Raw genomic sequence first — 23,554 nt, forward strand, 5'->3', positions numbered from 1 at the left:
TCCGGGGAGGAGGGGGCGGAGTTCTGAACGCGCATGCACAGTCTGAAATGGCGGATTCAACGGACGAAAAAACGTTCCCTTAAACATTTTCTCATCACGACGGGCTGCAAAATCACGACGCATCCGTAACACAATGGATGTGACATGTGCCCATTCGTCGCAATCCGTCGTCAATAAAAGTGTATGGCAAAAAAACGGATCCTGCAGGCATATTTGCAGGATTTTTTTTGCCAAAATGACGGATGCCAAAAAACGGAAGTGTGAAAGAGGCCTAAGCCATCACTACCACACCTATACATTTATGGCAAAAAGTTGAATTTGCTTTCCCTGGCTTATCTTTAGGAAGCATCACCCCATACACCCTGTGCACAAGTGTCTTAAAATGTTGTGCTCTTGTCTCAGTTATTCATTTGTAAACCTGCCCGAAGGAGCCAGTGTGCTTTGAAAGCTGCAAACATAATTCTGGTTTGCCAATACATTTGACATTTTTGTGCATAAAAGTATATACCGTATATACTCGAGTATAAGCCGAGATTTTCAGCCCAAATTTTTGGGCTGAAAGTGCCCCTCTCGGCTTATACTCGAGTCACGGTGGGTGGCAGGGTCGGCGGGTGAGGGCGCTGAGGCATACTTACTAGCTTCCGGTGCTCCTGGCTCTCCCCCTGCCGTCCCACGGTCTCCGGGTGCCGCAGCTCTTCCCCTGTTCAGCGGTCACGTGGGACCGCTCATTAGAGAAATGAATATGGACTCCACTCCCATAGGGGTGGAGCCACATATTCATTTCTCTAATCAGCGGTAACGTGACTGCTGATAGAGGAAGAAGCTGCGGCACCGAAGACCAGCTGTCCGGGAGAAGGAGCAGGACGCCGGGTGAAGGTAAGTATCGCATATTCACCTATCCCCGTTCCACACGTCGGGCGTCGCTCCATCTTCCCGGCGTCTCTCCGCACTGACTGCAGCTCAGAGGGCGCGATGACGCACTAGTGTGCGCGCCACCCTCTGCCTGATCAGTCAGTGCGGAGAGACGCCAGGACCAGACGCTGAGGAGCTGCAAGCAAGAGGCGAGTATGGCATTTTTTTTTATTGCAGCAGAAGCAGCAATGGCAGAGCTTTCTATGGTACATCTATGGGGCAATAGTGAACGGTGCAGAGCACTATATGGCACAGCTATGGGGAAATAATGAACGGTGCAGAGCACTATATGGCACAGCTATGGGGAAATAATGAACGGTGCAGTGCACTATATGGCACAGCCTTCTATGGTACATCTATGGGGCAATAATGAACGGTGCAGAGCACTATATGGCACAGCTTTCTATGGTACATCTATGGGGCAATAATGAACGTGGCAGAGCTCACTATATGGCACAGCTATGGGGAAATAATGAATGGTGCAGAGTAGGGTTGAGCGAAACGGGTCGGTCATTTTCATGAGTCGCTGACTTTTGGCAAAGTCGGGTTTCATGAAACCCGACCTGATCCCTGTGTGGGGTCGGCCATGCGGTACGCGACTTTCGCGCCAAAGTCGCGTTTCAATGACGCGAAAAGTGCCATTTCTCAGCCAATGAAGGTGGACGCAGAGTGTGGGCAGCATGATGATGTCAAGGTAAAAATATATGTCTTTATACTCTTTTGTACTTTTATATATTCTTATGCTGTGAAACAATAAGTTTTTCCCCTTTGCTTGCAAATCCAAATTTAACTGTATTTAAGATGGCTGCCAGTATTCACCTTTGCCCCACTTTTACTCGGCTGAAGGAACAAGCTACACATTCCAGAAGGACAAGTATCATTTCTCTGGAAATGATACTTAAAGCGATGTGGACAAGATGTGGACAAAGGAAGATTCATCAGGACCAACCAGAAGGACTGAATACTAGATACATTGCTTAACTCCCGCCTAACCCCGCCCTCTGCACACCTTCCCCCAATAGATCATGTAATATTGTGTATCAGGAAATAAAGTTCAGTTGTTGCTGTGACGTTACACACGAGCGTGCAACGAGTTTGAACCAGCATTGTGTCTGACTCATTCTTATCCGGTACCAACATGCTCCTAATCTGATTTGGAATGACTGGTGGATGAAGGGTATTGTCGTGACGACCCCCACAATGACATAGGTCTCAGTCCCCACCATCTTAGAGAAGGGCATTACAGTGATTGGCTTGCTTTCTGCGGCGTCACAGGGGCTAAAAAGGGGCGTTCCCGCCGACCACCATCTTACTGCTGCTGATCTGAGCATAGGGAGAGGTTGCTGCCGCTTCGTCAGAAGAGGGATAGCGTTAGGCAGGGAATATAAACCCAGAAACTGCTTGTGCTGTAGCGATTTCGACTGTCCAACACCACCTTTTCTTAGCAGGGACAGTGGAGGCTACATTTTTTTTCCTCAGCGCTGTAGCTCATTGGGCTGCCCTAGAAGGCTCCCAGATAGCTGCATTGCTGTTTGTACACCGCTGTGCAAACCAACTGCTTTTTTCAAAGCACAAATCCTGTTCCTTCCTTTCTGCACAGCTATCTTGTTTGTTCACACTTGACTTTTTTTGTGCAGCAGTCCACTCCTTGTTATTGCTGCCTGCCATACATTGCTGAGATTACTGCAGGGAGATAGTAATTGTAGTACAGTCCCCTTTTTTTTGTTTCGTTATATCTCTTCAAGCCACTTTCTGCCACAGAAAATATACTCTAATACAGTGGCCCAGATTTATTCACTAGTCTCCCTGCAGAAGAAAAGGGTGCAGATTAAAATTGGCAAATCTGTATCAGTGGCAGTCCTGTGTGGCATCTGTGTCTCATTTTCTGGCACAGAAAACACACAGTCTAACAGTGGGCCTGATTTCTTGCCAATTGTCCCATAAATACAAAAATAGTGGGAGATTAAGATTGGCATTTCTGCTTCAGTGCCACTCCTGTGTGTGCCACCTGTCTCAAATTTTGTGCCACAGAACATATACTGTATGAGAGTGGGCCACATTTCTTCAATATTCTCCCAGAAAAAATAAAGGGGGAGATTTTTATTGGTAGTGTCTGCATCAGCGTCAGTCCTGTTAGTGGCATATCTGTCTGCCACTGAAGCTGTGTACTGTTATACATTGGGCCTGATTTTCCCTGCAGTCTCACCCACCTATAAAGGGATATATAAATCCAACAGAAGTTTGAGTTCACCTTGTAACTGGTTTTACAGTAACAAATACCGTTAGTTTGGTTACGTTTTTCAAACAGTGAGGAAGTCTGGTGGAAGAGGTCGTGGCCATGGGTGGTCATTGCCAGCTGGTAATGGTAGTGGAGCATCAGGTGGTCGTGGGAAAAGCAATATAGCACCTAAGTCTCGAGTTGTGGAGCCAGGTTCGTCGTCTGGCTACACAAGGCCTCGAACGCTCCCTTTTCTGGGAGTAGGAAAACCGCTTTTAAAGCCGGAGCAGCAACAACAAGTTTTGGCTTTCCTTGCTGACTCAGCCTCTAGCTCTTTTGCCTCCTCTTCTGAAACTGCTAAATGTAAAAACAGCGCGTAGTTAGTGGATGTTCACGGTCAGGGACAAGTCGCTTCCTTGTCTTCACCAAGAACTGAGAAGGATGCGTCAGGCGACACAACGGGTTACTCCATGGAGCTCTTTACACATACCGTTCCTGGGTTAGAAAGTGAAGCAGTTAACAGTCCATGCCCATTACAAGTTGAATCGGACATGGAGTGCACAGATGCACAGCCACAGCCAGATTACTATGCTGTTCCTTTGACTCAGACCACAACATTGCCCTCGCAGTGTACTGATCCAGAAGCAGACCCTGATGAGACTATGGTGCCCCATCACGAACGCTATACCACTGGCTTACACGGTGACACAGACGAAGTTGCACACGAGATAGAAGAGGAGGTCATAGATGACCCAGTTGTTGACCCCGATTGGCAGCCATTGGGGGAACAGGGTGCAGGCGGCAGTAGCTCTGAAGCGGAGGAGGAGCCGCAGAAGGCATCAACATCGCAACAGGTTCCATCTGCCAGGCCCGTATCTGGCCAAAAACGCATGGCAAAACCAGTTGTAGGACAGCGTGGACATCCGGTTAAAGAAGCTCAGTCTGCAATGCCTGAAAAGGTATCCGATGCTAGAAAGAGTGCAGTCTGGCATTTTTTTTAAACATCCAAATGATCAGCGCAAAGTCATCTGTCAAAAATGTTCAACTACCTTAAGCAGAGGTCAGAATCTTAAAAGTGTAAATACAAGTTGCATGTGTAGACATTTAACCACCATTCATTTGCACGCCTGGACTCACTACCAAACGTCCCTTAAGGTTGTAGCACCCTCGGCCAATGAAGCTAGTCAGCAACGCTACATCCCTTCCCTCACTGTAAGCCCACCATTTCCCGCACCACCTGCAGCAAATGTGCAGATTTCGTCGCCAGGCCAAAGCAGTCAGGGAATCACCAGTTTCGTAGTGTTATAGCAGGATCCATTTTATCTTGCTTGCCTCCATTTTGTGTAAGTGTTATTATAGGTCAGATAAACACGTTGTTATTCACTATTCTTCATTTTAGCTGTTATTGCAGATTATAGCAGGGAATGTCTTTGGTAAAATAACGAATAATGTACTGTGTAAAAATATGTTTGCGTAACCATAGGGAGGCAAGGGAGTAATACACTCCGACGCTTAGCCCATATATGGAGGATCCGCCTCCAACACAAGAATGCATAAAAAGTGTGTGTAAGCTTATTAAAATTAGAGATATTTCAGATACAGCCCTGGTGCGTTGTGTCTTATCTCTCCGGTGCCGTGACGTCATCTCTACGGTGGACTCAGAGTAGGTCGAGACCTGCGACAACAATTCTGGCTGCCCGAACAGGGACCTGAGTGCTTCATCTGAGACCCGGCCGACTCCAGTAATGGACCAGGGGACTTCCCGGGACTAGTGGCATCACACAGCGCTGGGGTGAGAATACTGATTATATTCTGCCTACGTCATTCCACTTGTGGACGGGTTCTCCCCTTCTTCTAGTCGACCAGGATCAGGTAAAATCACGGGCTTGCCCGGCTCAGGTACCCTTGAACCCAGATATTGACCCTCATTGTGTGGTTACTGATGACTCCACTGTTAAGGTACCGTCACACTTAGCGACGCTGCAGCGATACCGACAACGATCCGGATCGCTGCAGCGTCGCTGTTTGGTCGCTGGAGAGCTGTCACACAGACAGCTCTCCAGCGACCAACGATCCCGAGGTCCCCGGTAACCAGGGTAAACATCGGGTAACTAAGCGCAGGGCCGCGCTTAGTAACCCGATGTTTACCCTGGTTACCAGCGTAAAAAAAACAAACAGTACATACTTACATTCAGCTGTCTGTCCCTTGCCGTCTGGTTCCTGCACTGACTGCTGGCCGTAAAGTGAAAGTGAAAGCACAGCACAGCGGTGAGTCACACAGCGGTGACTCACCGCTGTGGCTGTGCTCTGCTTTCACTTTACGGCCAGCAGTCAGTGCAGGAACCAGACGGCAAGGGACAGACAGCTGAATGTAAGTATGTACTGTTTGTTTTTTTACGCTGGTAACCAGGGTAAACATCGGGTTACTAAGCGCGGCCCTGCGCTTAGTTACCCGATGTTTACCCTGGTTACCAGTGAAGACATTGCTGAATCGGTGTCACACACGCCGATTCAGCGATGTCTACGGGGAGTCCAGCGACGAAATAAAGTTCTGGACTTTCTTCCCCGACCAGCGATCTCCCAGCAGGGGCCTGATCGCTGCTGCCTGTCACACTGGACGATATCGCTAGCGAGGACGCTGCAACGTCACGGATCGCTAGCGATATCGTCTAGTGTGACAGTACCTTTAGACTAAAATGATTGACCCCATGATCTTTGTGTGGTGTGCTTGTGGAGTGTTTGTTGTTTGTCTGTTCATATACCTGTGTTATCAATCTTGGAAGCAAGCTAATACAGTAACCTGTGAGCACAGTAAACCTATAGTTTAGGACTAAGGCAGGAGGACATAGCCTACTCTAGGTGAGAAGGAAAGGTCCGTCTGATAAGTTTTCAGCCTGCAAGTATACTAGCAATAGAATTGGGAACCAAGTACAGGGTTCCATAGTGCTAGAGAATTAGTCCAGGGAAAGTAATCCCAGAGAATTAGTCCAGGGAAAGTAATCCCAGAAGCGGGTTAGTGTGCTCTTGAAGGCAGGAGGCTTCCACCCCTCAGGGGAATTAGATTCAGGTAAATGACATGACTTCATGAAAACCAGTCTCAAGTGGTACACGATCCAAAGTAGAGGACGGCACAGCTGATAGTGGACCTCCGACTTACCATGTTGCTAGTAGGTATCAGCCATGGTCTCCCACAGAACAGATGTCTTTGACTGCACAGCTGCCAGACATTAACCAACGACCTATGACTTTTGCCAGACAGTGTGGGGTGATACAGCACACTTACCAGGCAACCAGACAGGACATGCAACAGTTAGTGCATTCAGCCCTGGGGGAAGCACCTTCTACCCAACTGACAGCTGAGACATTTAAAATGTAACCAGGGGGAAATGGTCCCCAAGGCGGAGAACCTAACAATGCCAGGTCAGGGTCTGACTTTGTTGAGGCACTAGAAAAAGCCTGTAAGATTAGACAGGAGGAAGTATCGGTGCATTTAGAAGACTGTACAGGACCCGAAGGAGCTCCCCATTGATTATTTCTACAGGTTGCAACAACGATGGTCTGATATGGGTTATGGTGAAGATGATAGAACTGCGACACGTTCGTTAAGTCATGCATATATGCAAGGGATTGATAAGTATGTGAGAGAGAAGGTGATGGCAAGTAGACCAGATTGGAGATCCTGCCCCCCAGGCGATCTTGCTAAGATTGCACATGGAGTCAGCTTGGACTCGCAGAAGCAAAAGACTAAGGTTCACTTTCAGAGGAGTGGACCCTCACAGAAGTGGAGGACCCACTACGGGTCCTAGATTGTGTTACGGATGTAAGAAACCAGGACATTTTAGGAAAGATTGTCGCACAAACCCATACCCAGATAAGGTTCCCACCCCTGCTACCCCCCAGACCGACGAATAGGTAATTGGCAGCCTGCAACTGTGTCCTCTAGTCACTCTACCTCCCACCCCCGATTGTACAGTACAGGTGAGCCTGCCAGGAGGAACTACAGCAGACTTTCAGGTTGACACGGGAGCTGACAACTCAGTTATCACGCATTCAGACTGTCCATTACCCTTCCGTGACACCACTGACTTTGTCATGGCCACACCTTTCAATGCGCCGACCCAGAGCTTGGAACTGACAGAACCCATTCCCCTCTCCATTTGTGGGAAGACCATTCTGACTGAGTTAATGGTAGCCCCCAGGGGACAATGTAATTTGCTAGGTGCTGACGTTTTTTGGAAACTACAGGCGGTTATTACTTACCATGATGACGGATCAGTGACTATGACCCCTCAACTTAAACCCAGTACCCTCTGCAAGATCATGGCCCTGGATGCAGCTGCAAGTACTGCAGAAAGTGATCCGCCCACTGCACCTGCCCTGGATCAACTCCCCACTGATCTGTGGGCAAAAGACAAAACTGATGTGGGAAAACTCAAAGTTCCTCCCATAATAGTCAAATTGAAACCAGGGGCAGCACCGCCCCTATTGCGTCAGTACCCTTTGAGTGCTGCTCAGGAGGCTGCAATAGACGCACAGTTACAAAAATTGCTGGAATCAGGGGCTGTTGTGCCTACACAGTCCGTTTGCAACACTCCCCTGTATCCAGTAAAGAAGAAGGTTAGGCCTGGGGAGCCGGTGAATTATAGAATGGTCCATGACCTCAGAGCAGTCAATGCCGCAACAGAACTGCTTGCTCCCTTGGTTCCTAACCCACACACCTTGTTGGCACACCTGTTAATAGTATTTGTTTTTCAGTGATTGACTTGGCAAATGCCTTTTTCAGTGTTCCATTGCACCCAGATGGCCAGTATCTTTTTGCTTTTACCTTCCGCAATAAGCAGTATACTTGGACTGTCCTACCACAAGGAGCCCAGAATTCTCCTACTATCTTCTCACAGTGCATGGCACAAGTCCTACAAGGCTGGCATGTTAAAGGAGTAGTTCTCATTCAGTATGTTGATGACCTATTGCTGTGTGCTCCTTCTCGTTCTCTTTGTAAGATGGCCACGATCTCTTTACTCTTTTTTCTTTATGAATAGGGGTGCAAAGTATCCAAACAAAAATTACAGTTTTGCTTAAGTACTGTTGTGTTTTTAGGACATTGTCTCTCCAGGGAAAAAGCACCTCACCCCTGAGCGAAAACAGGCTATCATGGACATGCAGCCCCCACGGAATGTGCAGGGCCTCTGTGTGTTTCTAGGACTAACTTCCTACTGTCGTCCATGGATTCGTTCTGCCTCCATCTTAATGCAACCTCTATATGACTGTATGCAATCTGTCCCCTTCTGCCTTACACCAGAGGCACTTGACTGTTTTTACTCTCTGAAATTATGCATTGTTTCCTCTCCAGCTTTGGGCATCCCCAATTATGCCCTTCCCTTTAACCTCTTTCTTCATGAAAATGCAGGACATGCTACGGGTGTGCTGACTCAGCTTCATGGAGACAAACAGAGACCTGTTGCTTATTACAGCGGCCGCTTGGATACAGTGGCAAGAGGAAGTCCCTCCTGTGTTTGGGCTGTGATGTCTGTCCAGCTGTTGCTACACAAGTCTTCAGAGATTGTTTTGGATCACCCACTGATGGTCCATACCCCACATGATGTACATAGTACCCTTAACCAAGTACAACCTAGCCACCTGTCCATGGCCAGACAGCTGCGACTTCAGTGTGCTATTCTCATGCCTACTGTGACTTTGAAAAGGTGCACTGTCCTAAACCCCGCTACTCTTCTACCAGTTCCTATGGATCCAAATGGGGGAGGGGGAGGTGACATGGAAAAGGACACTTGTTCCTCTGGATCCATTCTAGAAAGAAAAAGATCAGGTTTCCAAACCACATGATTGTCTAGAACTGATGTCTCAGGAAACAGCTGGTCTCCCTACTGTCTCTAGTGTGCCCATACCTAATGCTGATTTTGAGCTTTTTGTAGATGAATCCCGTCACCAAGATGACCAAGGACGCTTCTGTACCGGATATGCTGTGGTCTCAGAACATGAGGTAATCAAGGCAGAGTCAATGCCAGCTCATATGTCTGCACAAGAAGCAGAGCTCAAGGCGCTTACAGGAGTGTGCAAACTAGCAGAAGGTAAGACTGTAAATATCTACACTGATTCCAGGTATGCCTTTGGCATTGCACACGACTATGGGCCTATCTGGAGAGCCAGAGCTTTCCTGACAGCAAATGGCCACCCCATTAAACATGCTGAGGCAGTCCAGCAACTTATGAATGCACTACAGCTTCCCACCCAAGCAGGCATCGTAAAGGCACATACCAAATGCACTGATGGACAGACGAAGGGTAACGCACTGGCAGACCAGGCTGCTAAGAAAGCAGCAAGCAGTCCTGTAGCCTCTAAAGTACGTCACCTGGACATCCCACCATCTCCACTTGTGTCAAAAGACATCTTAGCCCGCTTACAAGAACAGGCAAGTAAGGAGGAGAAAGATAGGTGGCAAAAGATAGGAGCCTGCTCTGATACAGTCACTGGACTATGGGGGAGGGGTGAAAAGGTCTGCCTACCACAGGCACTGTACCCAATGATGGCACAGGTTCTGCACGGGAATGTGCACCACTCGAAGACGGCCATGTGTGACACCCTACAGAAACAATGGATTGCCCCCGGGTTTTCCACCTGCGCAGAAAGGCAGGTACAGAGCTGCATGATATGTGCCACACATAACCAGGGTAGGACAGTGAAAACTCCATCCAAACACACTCCCTGGGCCCTTTACCCATTCCAGAGACTGCAGATTGATTATATTCAGTTGCCTAGGGTAGGGACGTATGAGTATGTGTTGGTCTGCATTGATTTATTTTCAGGTTGGCCAGAAGCCTACCCAGTTGCCAAAACTACGGCTAAGACAACGGCGAAGAAACTGATGGCTGAGATCATATGCAGGTATGGAGTTCCTGAAGTCATTGAAAGCGATCGGGGTTCCCATTTTACTGGAGAGATCATGTCAGAGGTAATGGCAGCACTGGGGGTAAGTCAAGCATTGCATACTCCATACCATCCACAGAGCAGTGGAAAAGTGGAGAGACTAAATGGAACTCTTAAGCTTAAAATCCAGAAGGCAATGGCAGAGACTGGTAAACCATGGACAGAATGCCTTCCACTGGCTTTGTTTTCAGTAAGATATACCCCAAACAGGAAGACAGGACTGTCACCGTATGAGATTCTGTTTGGCAGGGGCCCCAATCTTGGATGTTTCTTTCCACAACAGTTGCAGCTCAAGTACCAGGACTTGACTAGCTATTTGCAGGCCTTACATGGACACCTCGCTAAAGTGCATTTAACTGTCTTCAGTTCTCTTCCAGACCCAGACAAGGTTCCTGGATACCATCCCTTGGAGACAGGAGACTGGGTAGTGATAAAGCGGCACGTCCGGAAGAGCCTGGAACCAAGATTTGACGGACCATACCAAGTGCTCCTGACCACAGCCACAGCTGTCAAGCTCGAAGGAAAACCTAGTTGGATCCACGCATCACACTGCGAGTTAAAGAACCTGACAGCCGATAAAAGAAACAATGTTTTAACTGGTTTCGATTTCCATGATATTATGCGTAATTGCATGGGGCAGTCTGAATTCTCCAAAATCCTTGAACAATAAGTTTGTGCAACATCACAGAAAACTGATAGAGGACTTGTTGAGAAATTCCCAGCCCTTATCAGACTGTTGGATCTGTACGCATTCACCGACGTCAGCCACAAGTATCCCCTTCCTGGCTATCCCTGTGTCACCTGAGGAACTGTTTGCCTGGACTGATTGTTCTGACACACTTGCCAACAACGCCACGAACAATGTTAAGTTATGGAACACTACCGTCGGTATACCGATTGTAGGATGGGTGGGATACCCTTGGTGGCAAGGTAATCTCTCAGGAAGTAGTACACATCTACAATATTTGGCCTATAAGGGTGGGGCCTGGGTAACTAGGAATAAGACTGGACTAACTGATTTAGGGCAAGTTCCAACATATGGTTTGCAAATTAGTTTTGATGTGACTTCATGTTCTACTGATGCTTTCAAACCTATACTGTTAGAAAGAATGATACATAATACGCGCTTCAGGGAGACCACACAGTGCAAATGGGCATAGCCAATAAAATTGTCAGTTCTATTTTTATTTACCCTATGATTACACAAATGTGGGATAAATTGGTTAGGGCCACAGACTATCTAGATTGGCCAAATTTGGGATATATTGGATATACTAAATACCACCATTGCTGTCCAAAATCAACTCATAGTAACCAACCAGCATACTATAGTATTAGACTGTCTAACAGTAGCACAAGGCCGTATGTGACAAGTTATTGGACCCGCTTGTTGTCATTATATAGATCCAAATAGTACTATAAAGATGAAGCTAAAGTTAGAAGATGTTCAAAGACTCAGACCAATATGACAAAGATAATGATCGCACTAAGGACAGCTGGTGGTCAGATACTTTCTTTCCTAAATCCAGCCAATTGGTTTAAGGGGATCAGGGGCTGGGTAGCTGGGATTTTACAAAGCTTATTGCATATTGCTGCGATTGTCCTTATTGCATATATAGTGTTCAAAATAGTTTTTAAGTGTATCTCTGTATGTACTGGGAAATTTTGCACTCACAGCTGATGATATATACTAACAAATCCTACGGCCAGTACAGTTTATTAAGAATAGTGAATAAAATGGGGGAATTTGTTATAGCAGGATCCATTTTATCTTGCTTGCCTCCATTTTGTGTAAGTGTTATTATAGGTCAGATAAACACGTTGTTATTCACTATTCTTCATTTTAGCTGTTATTGCAGATTGTAGCAGGGAATGTCCTTGGTAAAATAACGAATAATGTACTGTGTAAAAATATGTTTGTGTAACCATAGGGAGGCAAGGGAGTAATACACTCCGACGCTTAGCCCATATATGGAGGATCCGCGTCCGACACAAGAATGCATAAAAAGTGTGTGTAAGCTTATTAAAATTAGAGATATTTCAGATACAGCCCTGGTGCGTTGTGTCTTATCTCTCCGATGCCGTGACGTCATCTCTACGGTGGACTCAGAGAGTAGGTCGAGACCTGCGACAACAGTAGTAGGAAACACAGCATGTAGGGCACCAGCAAGAATACCATCTCCAACCTTCTCTCAGTCTGCCATGTCCACCGGCACCCCCGCTAGTTCCACGATCTGCAGCTCTCCAGTCCAGCTCACCCTACATGAGACTCTCGTTAGGAAAAGGAAGTACTCATCCTCGCATCCGCGTACACAGGGTTTGAACGCCCACATTGCTAGACTAATCTCATTAGAGATGATGCCCTACCGGTTAGCTGAAAGCAAAGCTTTCAGAGCCCTGATGGACTACGCAGAACCACGCTACGAGCTACCCAGTCGACACTTTGAGAAAAGCCATCCCAGCCCTCCACCAGCATGTAAAAGACCGCATCGTCCTTGCACTCAGGCAATCTGTGAGTACAAAGGTGCACCTGACAACAGATGCATGGACCAGTAGGCATGGCCAGGGACGTTACGTGTCCATCACGGCACACTGGGTTAATGTGGTGGATGCAGGGTCCACAGGGGACAGCAATATTGGGACAGTTCTGCCTAACCAACGGTCTAGGAAACAGTTGGCTGTAGGCGTTCGCCCCCCCTCCTCCTCAGACCGCAGTCGCACGAGCACTCCATCCACAGCTGCCACTGTTGCACACCAGGTGTCCCATTATCGGGCAGCTACTGGCGTCAGCAGGCTGTATTGGCAATGAAGTGTTTGGGCGACAACAGACACCGCGGAAGTTCTGTCCGAGTTCTTGCAGAAAGAAACTCAGTCATGGCTGGGCACTGTACATCTTGAGGCAGGCAAGGTAGTGAGTGATAACGGAAGGAATTTCATGGCTGCCATCTCCCTTTCCCAACTGAAACACATTCCTTGCCTGGCTCACACCTTAAACCTGGTGGTGCAGTGCTTCCTGAAAAGTTATCCGGGGTTACCCGACCTGCTCCTCCAAGTGCGCAGACTTTGCTCGCATATCCGCCGTTCGCCCGTGCACTCCAGCCGTATGCAGAACCATCAGCGGTCTTTGAACCTTTCCCAGCATCGCCTAATCATCGACGTTGCAACAAGGTGGAACTCCACACTGCATATGCTTCAGAGACTGTGCGAACAGAGGCATGCTGTTATGTATTTGTGGGAGGATACACACATAAACGGGCAGGCAGTTGGATCGCAGACATGGAGTTGTCAGGTGTGCAGTGGTCGAAGGTACAAGACCTGTGTCAAGTCCTTCAGTGTTTTGAGGAATGCACACAGCTGGTTAGTGCAGACAACGCCATAATAAGCATGAGCATCCCCCTAATGCGTCTGCTGATGCAAAGTTTGACGCACATAAGGGAGCAGGCGTCTGCAGCCGAGGAAGAGGGAAGCCTTGATGAGTCAGCCATTGTCTGGTCAGGGCAGTCTACAGGACGAGGTAGCGGGCGAAGAGGAGGAGGACGAGGGAGATGATGGGGATGAGTATTTTTTGAATGAGGAAGCTTCTCCGGGGCCAATAGCAACTGGTGGCGTTGCAAGGCCGGGTTCAGGTTCTTTTAGGGAGACAAGTGACGTAGATTTGGCTGAAACTGCCCCTCAACCCAGCACAACCGCAGATTTGACAACTGGAACTTTGGCCCACATGGCGGATTATGCCTTACGTATCCTCAAAAGGGACCCACGCATTATTAAAATGATGACCGATGACGATTACTGGTTGGCCTGCCTCCTTGATCCTCGCTATAAAGGCAAATTGCAAAATATCATGCCACATGAGAACCTCGAACAAATTTTAGCAACCAAACAAGCAACTCTTGTAGACCGTTTGATTCAGGCATTCCCAGCACACAGCGCCGGTGATGGTTCTCACATGAGCTGCAGGGGGCAACAGGGCAGAGGTGTTAGAGGTGCACAAATCAGAAGTGGCGTTATACAGAGGGGTTTTCAGACCAGGTTGTGGAGTGATTTCGCAATGACCGCAGACAGGACAGGTACTGCAGCATCAATTCAAAGTGACAGGAGACAACATTTGTCCAGTATGGTTACTAACTATTTTTCATCCCTTATCGATGTTCTCCCTCAACCGTCATTCCCATTTGATTACTGGGCATCCAAAATAGACACCTGGCCTGAATTGGCAGAATATGCATTGCAGGAGCTTGCTTGCCCAGCAGCTAGTGTGCTATCAGAAAGTATTCAGTGCTGCTGGTTCAATATTGACCGAAAAAAGGACTCGTCTGGCTACCCAAAATGTTGATCTAACCTTCATTAAAATGAACCACTCGTGGATTTCAAATTATTTTGCCCCACCATTCCCGGCTGACACCTAGCTTTCCTATAAAAAGGTCTTGCTTGTGGACTCGTCTTACTGACTGTTCCAATCTCTTAATTTGCAGCAGCTGTGTGTCCAGCATACAACATGTTTACACCTCCCTAAATGGGCTAACTCCCCCCACGGGGCCGTGGTCGCGCCACTTGGTGCAAGCACCCGTGAGAGTGCCGTTTGTCTGAAGAGGTGGGTGTGCCCGCTTTTGGTCGACGGCACTGCAACTGGGTCCCTCATAGTACAATAAAGTGTCTCTGGCGGTGGTGGCGCGCAACCAATGTCAGACACACCGTTGTAACATGAGGGGCCCTGGGCCTGTACCGCCGGCCACAAGGGAGTTCCCCCCCCCCAGCTCAAACAGTGCTCTACCACTTGCAAAATTATCTCACAGCTCCACCAATGTTTAGTCTATGCGCTGACATCCTTCAATGCCTGGCACTGACAATACCAATGTGTTGACATGTATGATGCTACTTAAAATAGTCAGGGGCACTGTCCTATATTTGCACCAGTAAATACTTTGCGCCAAATTACTAGGTCTGAAACTCAGCAGAGGAGCCCACCCCTGTACCCAAGTATGCCACCCTTTTGTTTTTTGGTTTTGTTGTTTTGCGAGACATTAACATCTATTTATTTTTTGGGAGTACTAACTGTCAGACACTCCTTCCAATCGTCCTCCGCTGACCACACCAATGCTGCCTGTGTACCTCTGCAAGATAATTCAAACTGCTTTGAGCCTAATTTTTTTTATTGTAGGCCTACTAAGTTTGTCTGCGGTCCCTCCTTCCATTTGTCCTCCGCTGAGCTCACCAATGCCGACAGTGTACCCATGTAACTTTTTTGTCATCCTGCAGTGAGCCTACTTTGTGGTTTAAGGCCTACTAGCAGTGTGTCTGCGCTACTTAATACAGCTGTCCTCTATAAAAAAAAATGGCGGATTTTCAGCTTATCAGAATTATAAAACTGCATTGGGGCCACAAGTTTCGTTGTGGTCTACAAACTGAGTCTTCCGCTCCAAGGTGTTCTCTCTGTTGCCTCTCCCTCGCTTCTATCTTGAAGCTCTTGTTAAATAGTTGTTGAAACAACACTGCATTAGGCCTACAAGTTGGGTCTGGGTTGTAGAGACGGTGTCTTCCGCTCCAAGGTGTTCTCCAGGTTGCCTTTCCCTAGCTTCTATCTTCAGGCTCTCGTTAAATTGTTTTTAATATAACACTGCATTTGGCCTACTTGTGTTGTTGGCCCTACTAACGGTGTCTGCAGCTCCTTGATGTTCTCCTCCACTGAACAAACCAGTGCCGCCTGTTTACTTCTGTTACCAATTTTGAACTGCATTTAGCCTACTTACTGATTTGGGCCTACTCACTGTGTCAGCCTCTCATTACAGTTGTCCTCCACTGAACAAACCCCCTGGTTAGTCCTGTTACCAATTTTGAACTGCATTTAGCCCACTTTATTCTTTGGGCCTATATCTGTGTTTCCTCCTCATCATGCCCATTGCCCAGCCAGTGATAGATGAGTCTGCTGGTACAATGACCCATAACGCAACATTCCCCGTGCACGCTACACAGCAAGATTGTGACCCTGCTGAAAGTCAGGTTCCCCTTCCCGCATACCATACCACCTTACACGGGGACAAAGAGGAAGGTGCAAATGAAAGTGCAGGTTCCTTCATCAGGTGGGGGGAGGAATACTCGTTGGCGACGTCACTGGCACAGGGCCCCTCATAGGACGCAAAAGTGTCGCTGCCGGTGGGAGGCGCCCCCGCCGTGCAAACACACCGCCGTACTTTGAGGGGCCCTGTGCCAGTGCCAACGAGTGGGCCCCCCTGCTTGCTCAGGATCACAGCACTTGCAAAGTTGAAATACTTACCTCTCCCTGCTCCACTGCCGTGACGTGGTCCAGATTTCCTGGGCCCACTAAATACTTGAACCAGCCTTACCCCCCACAACTTTAGCCAAATGACCCCCAATTTCCAATGCCTTACTATTATTTTAAGGTAAATTAAGATTGACAAGCTTCAGTAACAAGAATGTATGTTTTTGCCATTAAAATGGGTACTGTACATGTTTTCCTGGCCTCCACTCACAGCCGACTATGCTCCCCCATTGACTTGCATTGGGTTTCGTGTTTCAGTCGATCCCCGACTTTTCGCGATAATCGGCCGATTTCACTCGACTCGACTTTTGAGATAGTCGGGTTTCACGAAACCTGACTCGACCCTAAAAAACTAAAAGTCGCTCAACCCCGGTGCAGAGCACTATATGGCACAGCTATGGGGAAATAATGAACAGTGCAGAGCATTGTATATGGGGCACAGCTTTATATGGAGCATCTATGGAGCAATAATGAACTGTATGGAGCATTATATGTGACATTTTTATATAGAGCATCTCATGGGCCCATCATGAACTTTATGGAGCATTACGTGGTCTGTGGTCTTGGATATACAGTATTTTGAGAATTTAATCGCTTTAGTATGGATTTTTTTTTTTAAGTTTTTGTTTTATCCCGTTCGAAATGGATCCCAATACTTCTGATCCTGGACCAAAACAAAAACGCAGGTAATACGAAGCTGGTTTCAAACTTAAGGTTGTGTCAAGAGCAGAAGAAAGCAATAACAGTATAGCAAGTAGGGAATTTTGTGTTAACGAAAAACAAGTGAGAGTGGCGGAAAATGAAAGCTGACTTGGTAAAGATTCCAAAGGCAAAAAAAGCTCGACGTGGTTTGAAGATGTCATACGAGGCTCTAGAGACTGAATTGCATAAATGGGTTATGGAGTGTCGTCAAAATGGTTACTGCGTAACACGCATGGGAATTCGCTTATGTGCTCTTCAAATGGCTAAAGACGACAAATTGAAAGCACCAGGCATTGAAAATTTTGTTGCATCAGCAGGATGGTGTACCCGCTTCATGAGTAGATTTGGCCTATGTTTGCGGCAAAGAACAAAGATTTCACAAAAGTTGCCAAAAGACCTTGATGAAAAAGTGATGTCATTCCATTCATTCATCATAAAACAAAGAAGGATCCATAACTATGACCTGGGAGATATTGGAAATATGGATGAAACACCTATGACTTTTGATCTTCCAAGCAACAGAACGGTGGCAAATATGGGAGACAAAACTATTTTACTCAGAACCACAGGAAATGAAAAAACCACTTCACAGTTGTTGTTTTTTTTATGTTTGGCTAATGGAACTAAGCTGCAGCCTGTCATTATTTTTAAAAGAAAGACCTTGCCTAAAAAGGTCAAATTTCCACCACGAATTACAGTGCGCGTGCATGTTAAAGGCTGGATAGATGAAGATGGAACAAAAAAATGGCTGGAAGAAATTTGGAATGGACGACCAGGAGCAACGTTAAAGAAAAAACCATCATTACTAGTCTGGGATATGTTCAGAGCACACACACATCTGATGACAAAAAAACTGGCAAAGTCTTCTCAAGTTACTCTGGCGGTTATTCCAGGTGGACTTACATCTGTATTGCAGCCCCTAGATGTTTGTTTAAATAAACCTTTCAACGACCGTGTGCGAAGGATGTGGCATGAATGGATGTCATCTGGTCAAGCCCGACTGACAAAACTTGGAAATCTGATGAAGCCGGACATAGAATTAATAGCAAAGTGGGTTCGTGATGCATGGGAAGAGATTCCAGAGGACATGGTGCAACGGGCCTTCAAGAAGTGTGGCATTAGTAACGCTATGGATGGCAGTGAAGACAACGCTTTGTATGAGAATGACAGCAGTGACGGTGATTACAAACTCAGTGATGATGACAACGTCTATGCTGATAACCTCTTACCAGCTGAATTTGAGGCTCTGTTTGGAGATACAGATGATGAATCCAGTGAATTTGAAGGATTTTAACTTGTGTTTTAGCTTGGTTGCTGATTGATCTATGGTTTTTGTACTTTTAAAGTTATTGTTGTTACCGTATTGTTTTTGTTGACCTTTTTTCCACTTACAGTGCTAATTTAATGTTTTCTTTTAAATAAATATTCAAAAAAACACTTAACCTACTGATGTCTCAATTAATTTTACTTTTATTGGCATCTATTTTTATTTTTGAAATTCACCGGTAGCTGCTGCATTTCCACCCTAGGCTTATACTCAAGTCAATAAGTTTTCCCAGTTTTTTGTGGCACAATTAGGGGGGGGTCGGCTTATACTCGAGTATATACGGCATGTTGATTTTTTCTAGCTAACAGTACCTCAATACAACTTATTGTTGCACATCAATTCTCACTCCAGATAGGGGAATGATGTAAAAAGTAGAAAGTAAACTCTGAATGGTCATTCAAAGATGCAAAAATTTTCATCCAACTTTGAGCAACACCCCAATAAATCTGGTGAAAATTATGACAACAAGGTTACAAACAAACATCTCTAATGATAAATTCCTCAGTAACTTATAAACTCATTCCACACATGTGACTGAGGTTATTCAAATTCATGGATTTCCACAATCCAAATCAGATAAATGGGAAAGGTGCAAATTGCAATAAATCTGCGACATGTGAACAGACACTAATCGCTCAGTACATGAACTGAATACTGAGATATTAGGAAAGTTCATCCCTACCGTGCTGCCTGTAGCTTCCAGATGAAGAGTAGTTCCTGGATTCCCTGCAATAGCAAAGCACAACATTAATTACAGGTCTCATGTGTCAAGGTTGAACATACACTGAAATCCTGTCCTGAAAACAAATCAACCATCATGTCCAGAGCAAGCCAGCTTTATAGGGAATCTGTCATGTCCCCAAACCTCATTTATCTGAAGATACAGAGTAAAACTATATTAATCTGCATCTATCAGGATAATCTGCAGGTTACTGGCGTTCTGAACCTGCACCAAAAGCCTCCACCACTGGGATCAAAGGAACTTTACTCCCCCAGAAGCATTTGGTTTCAGTCACTGCTTCTGTGTAGAGAGCAGCTGTAATAGCTCCGGTCACGGACACCTGGATCCGCATTAGGTCCGGCTCTCAGTCAGTGCCGGGTCATGGTTACAGCTGCTGCTCCCTATACACAGAACGTTAGTTGACACCGTGCCAGAGCCACCCCAATGACTGACCGCCAAACGCTGCTGGGAAGGATAAAGTACAATTCCTCCAGGCAGCGGGGCTCTCAGTGCAGGTGCCAGGCAAGCTCAGTACGCTATTAACCTGCTTATTAACCCTATATCTACAGGCCAATAGGTTTTTTTTGCATGTGAATGGTTCCTTTTAATAGTATTACAATGCTGTTCGGCCACCACACTAAAACTGCGACTATTGGAGATAAATTTTATTCCTCCCGAGACCCAACAGCTTTCAGTCATAAAGGCCTGCCTGCAACAGGTGGTCACCACAGTTTACAGTGAGCTGCCGATGTGAGCATGCCCCGGGACTTTGATGGACAGCTCACAGTGCAGGCACTCTGTGCAGAACCAGCTATTAAAATACGGTACTTGTCCGCACCTACAACTGCGCTCAAAATGCTGTAAACAGTTACTGAAGTTGCTCTGGGCACAACAAAGTCGACAACTTCCGAGAGGAATAAAGTTTATCTTCTTCTGGGAGGGAGAACAAAGTGTGGCGACTGGACAGCATTGTAATGCTATTAAACTGCAGATTAACCCCATCTTTGTAGGTTAAGAGTCTGGGGACATGACTGGTTCCTTTAATTTACCAAAAATATGGAGAATATTAAAGGGGTTGTCCACAACCTCTTCTCATTCCCCACACTTGACCCCGATAAAATAAAAAAGCCTACCGAGCTGGTGCCATTCCAGCTGTGTCGTGACACGTTACTCCGGCGCCCAGTCAGCTCTAGTGTCACTGTCTCCGCCTTCATACTGAGCATGAAGAAGTCAGATTTCATGTTCAAAACGTCCAAAGGCGGACACAGTGATGCCAGCGCTGATTGGGCGCCAGGGACACGTGTCAACGCTGCATCACAGCCCCGTGACCGCAAGTGCAGACACAGCGCTGAGTATAAGCTTTTTTTTTTCCATCTGGGCCAAGTCAGGGGAAGGAGTAGGGGTTGTCATAGTAGTGCAACACCCCTTTAAGGACATTCACTCAGGTTGTAATCAGTGAAGATTTTACATTCAGAAATTCTGTTGAGTACTACAGAATATGTGACGAAATCTCTTCCACTAGTCAGAGAAAATCCAGTGTAAACTTAATGGTGCGGATTTAATATCTGCAGCTTATTAATTTACTGTATGTTGAGGATTTTCACTGTGTAAAATCTGTGGCTAGCATTAACGTTGCCGAAACCGCCATGATTTGTACATTTTGTAGTAGATATGTCCGATGCGCTTTAGACATGTTAAGACTGACAAAGCATACGGGATGGTCAGTGTTTGTCGGGCATGTTTTGTGGCCATCTAAGGGCATGTGCACATGATCAGTAAAGGCTGGACGCTGCGCACTTGCACAACATCCAGCTGTTACAGCATAGTGGATGAAATCCCCCGTGCACTATGTCCAGAGACGCCCGCGCCTTACATGCGGAGACGGACATGCAGCCTGTGTCTCCAGACTGCAGTATGCTCATTTATCTTGCGGAGACTCGAGTCTCTGCAAGAGAAATTTCACCCTAAGGCTATGTGCACACGTTCAGGATTTCTTGCAGAAAATTCCTGAGAATGCCGGACATTTTCTGCAAGAAATCCGCAAGAAAACCGCATGCATTTTTGCCACGATTTTGCCGCGTTTTTTTCCGGACACTTCCCAATGCATTTTGGAGTGGGAAATCCGCAAAAAAGGAAAATTAATGAACATGCTGCGTTTTTTTCGCGGAAAAAACGCATCATGTGCACAAAACATGCGGAATTCATTCTAAATGATGGGATGCTTATTGTATGCAGTTTTATAGCGTTTTTATCAGGAAAAAACGCGAAAAAACCGCAACGTGTGCACACAGCCTAACAGCTGTGGCTGTCACTCAGGCAACCACAATACTCAGCACATACCCAAGCACCCTCGGCAAATGCGAGTAATGAGCACTTACGCTCATCACTACTAAAAAATTTAAAACGGAACCTATCAGGTCCCCAATGTCCTCCAATACAGCAGCATTCAGCCATGTGTGATTACACTCTCTCCCTAACCAGCCCTGTATAACAGAATTAAGGGAAATAAATGCTTTAACCCCTTAATGACAGCCAATACGTCTTTTAACTGACCTGAAATATAAGAGAATAGCCTCCCCATACAGGGGACAATCCGGCTGCTGTCGGCTGTACACTATAGCTGACAACTTGCTGCATCAGCCGATCAGTGCTTGCACCGTCCAAGTCTGTTTAACCCCTTAGATGCTGCTGTCAATAGTGACTACATCATTATCAATGGTTAACAGAGTGTGGGGGCTTCCTATTTAACCAAATTGGTGCCCTCAGATCTTGATTTTGTGGTCCTGATGTTTGCCATGGCAATTCATGACCAAATCACGGCCTTAGAGTCTGATTGCTGTAGTAACCTGTTCAGAAGTTAGAGGCATTTAGGTGGTAAAAATACACTATTTCATTCCTATCATGCCACTTTGCATTAATTCCTGTAAAGCACCTGAAGAGTTAATAAACTACCTGACTGCAGTTTTCAATATGTCAGGGGGTGCTGTTTTTTTAAAATGCTATCACGTCTGGGGGTTTCCCAATATATGAGACCCCTAAAGTCACTTTAAACATGGATAAGTCCCTAAAAAAAAAATACATTTTGTAAATTTCCTTGAAAAAATGAAAAATTGCTGCTATATTTTTATAATCCTCCTAAAATGCTAACAAAATAAAATAACATTTTACAAATGTTGCTGATGTAAAGCCGACATGTGTGAAATGTTATTTATTAATGGATTGCTGAGGTATGGCCATCTAGATTAAAGGGATAATCATTCAAAGTTTGAAAATTGCTAATTTTTCAACATTTTTCTCAAATATTTTATATTTTTGTATAAATAAACACAAAACATATTGACCTAAATTTACCATTATCATAAAGTATAATGTGTCACGAAAAAACAATCTCAAAATCACTGGGATTTGTTGAAGCGTTCCAGAGTTATTACCACATAAAGTGACACTGGTCAGATTTCAAACATTTGGCCCCGTCACTAAGGGGTTAAAACAAACATTAAAGGGAACCGGTCACCCCGTTTTTTCAGTAGGAGATAAAAATACCGTTAAAGGGAACCTGTCACCCCGTTTTTTGAGATTGAGCTATAAATACTGTTAAATAGGGCCTGCGCTGTGTGTTCCTATAGTGTATGTAGTGTACCCCGATTCCCCATGTATGCTGAGAAATAACTTACCAAAGTCGCCGTTTTCGCCTGTCAATCAGGCTGGTCAGGTCGGGAGGGCGTGGTGACATCGCTGGTTCTTCCTCAGCTTTACGTTGGTGGCGTAGTGGCGTAGTGGTGAAGACACAGCGCGCGATCTGCGCTGTCATCCCTTTCGTCGGTGGGGGCGGCCATCTTCCTGGGGCCGCGCGTGCGCAGATCGAGTGCTCTGCTGCACGGGGCTTCAGGAAAATGGCCGCGGGATGCCGCGCGTGCGCATTAGAGATCGCGGCGGCCATTTTCCCAAAGCCGAGATGCAAACTCGGCTTTGGGAAAATGGCCGCCGCGATCTCTAATGCGCACGCGCGGCATCCCGCGGCCATTTTCCTGAAGCCCCGTGCAGCAGAGCACTCGATCTGCGCACGCGCGGCCCCAGGAAGATGGCCACCCCCACCGACGAAAGGGATGACAGCGCAGATCGCGCGCTGTGTCTTCACCACTACGCCACCAACGTAAAGCTGAGGAAGAACCAGCGATGTCACCACGCCCTCCCGACCTGACCAGCCTGATTGACAGGCGAAAACGGCGACTTTGGTAAGTTATTTCTCAGCATACATGGGGAATCGGGGTACACTACATACACTATAGGAACACACAGCGCAGGCCCTATTTAACAGTATTTATAGCTCAATCTCAAAAAACGGGGTGACAGGTTCCCTTTAAATAGGGCCTGAGCTGTGCTTTACAATAGGGTATTTTTTGTCCCGATTCCTTACCTATGCTACCGAAATGCTGTTCGAACTCGGCTTCAGGA

At 46.5% G+C, this 23,554-nt stretch overlaps 1 protein-coding gene across 1 annotated transcript in view; it reads right to left on the reverse strand.

The window, feature by feature from the left end:
* LOC138638604 (ribonuclease H1-like) overlaps positions 1 to 23,554 on the reverse strand; it is a 176,061-nt gene that overhangs the window by 145,624 nt on the left and 6,883 nt on the right. Inside the window, exon 2 of the mRNA XM_069728045.1 lies at positions 19,061 to 19,104. Coding sequence (XP_069584146.1) covers positions 19,061 to 19,104 — 44 coding nt within the window. The remainder of the gene's footprint in view (positions 1 to 19,060; positions 19,105 to 23,554) is intronic.

Source organism: Ranitomeya imitator, chromosome 5, assembly GCF_032444005.1.
Source record: "Ranitomeya imitator isolate aRanImi1 chromosome 5, aRanImi1.pri, whole genome shotgun sequence".
NCBI lineage: Eukaryota > Metazoa > Chordata > Amphibia > Anura > Dendrobatidae > Ranitomeya > Ranitomeya imitator.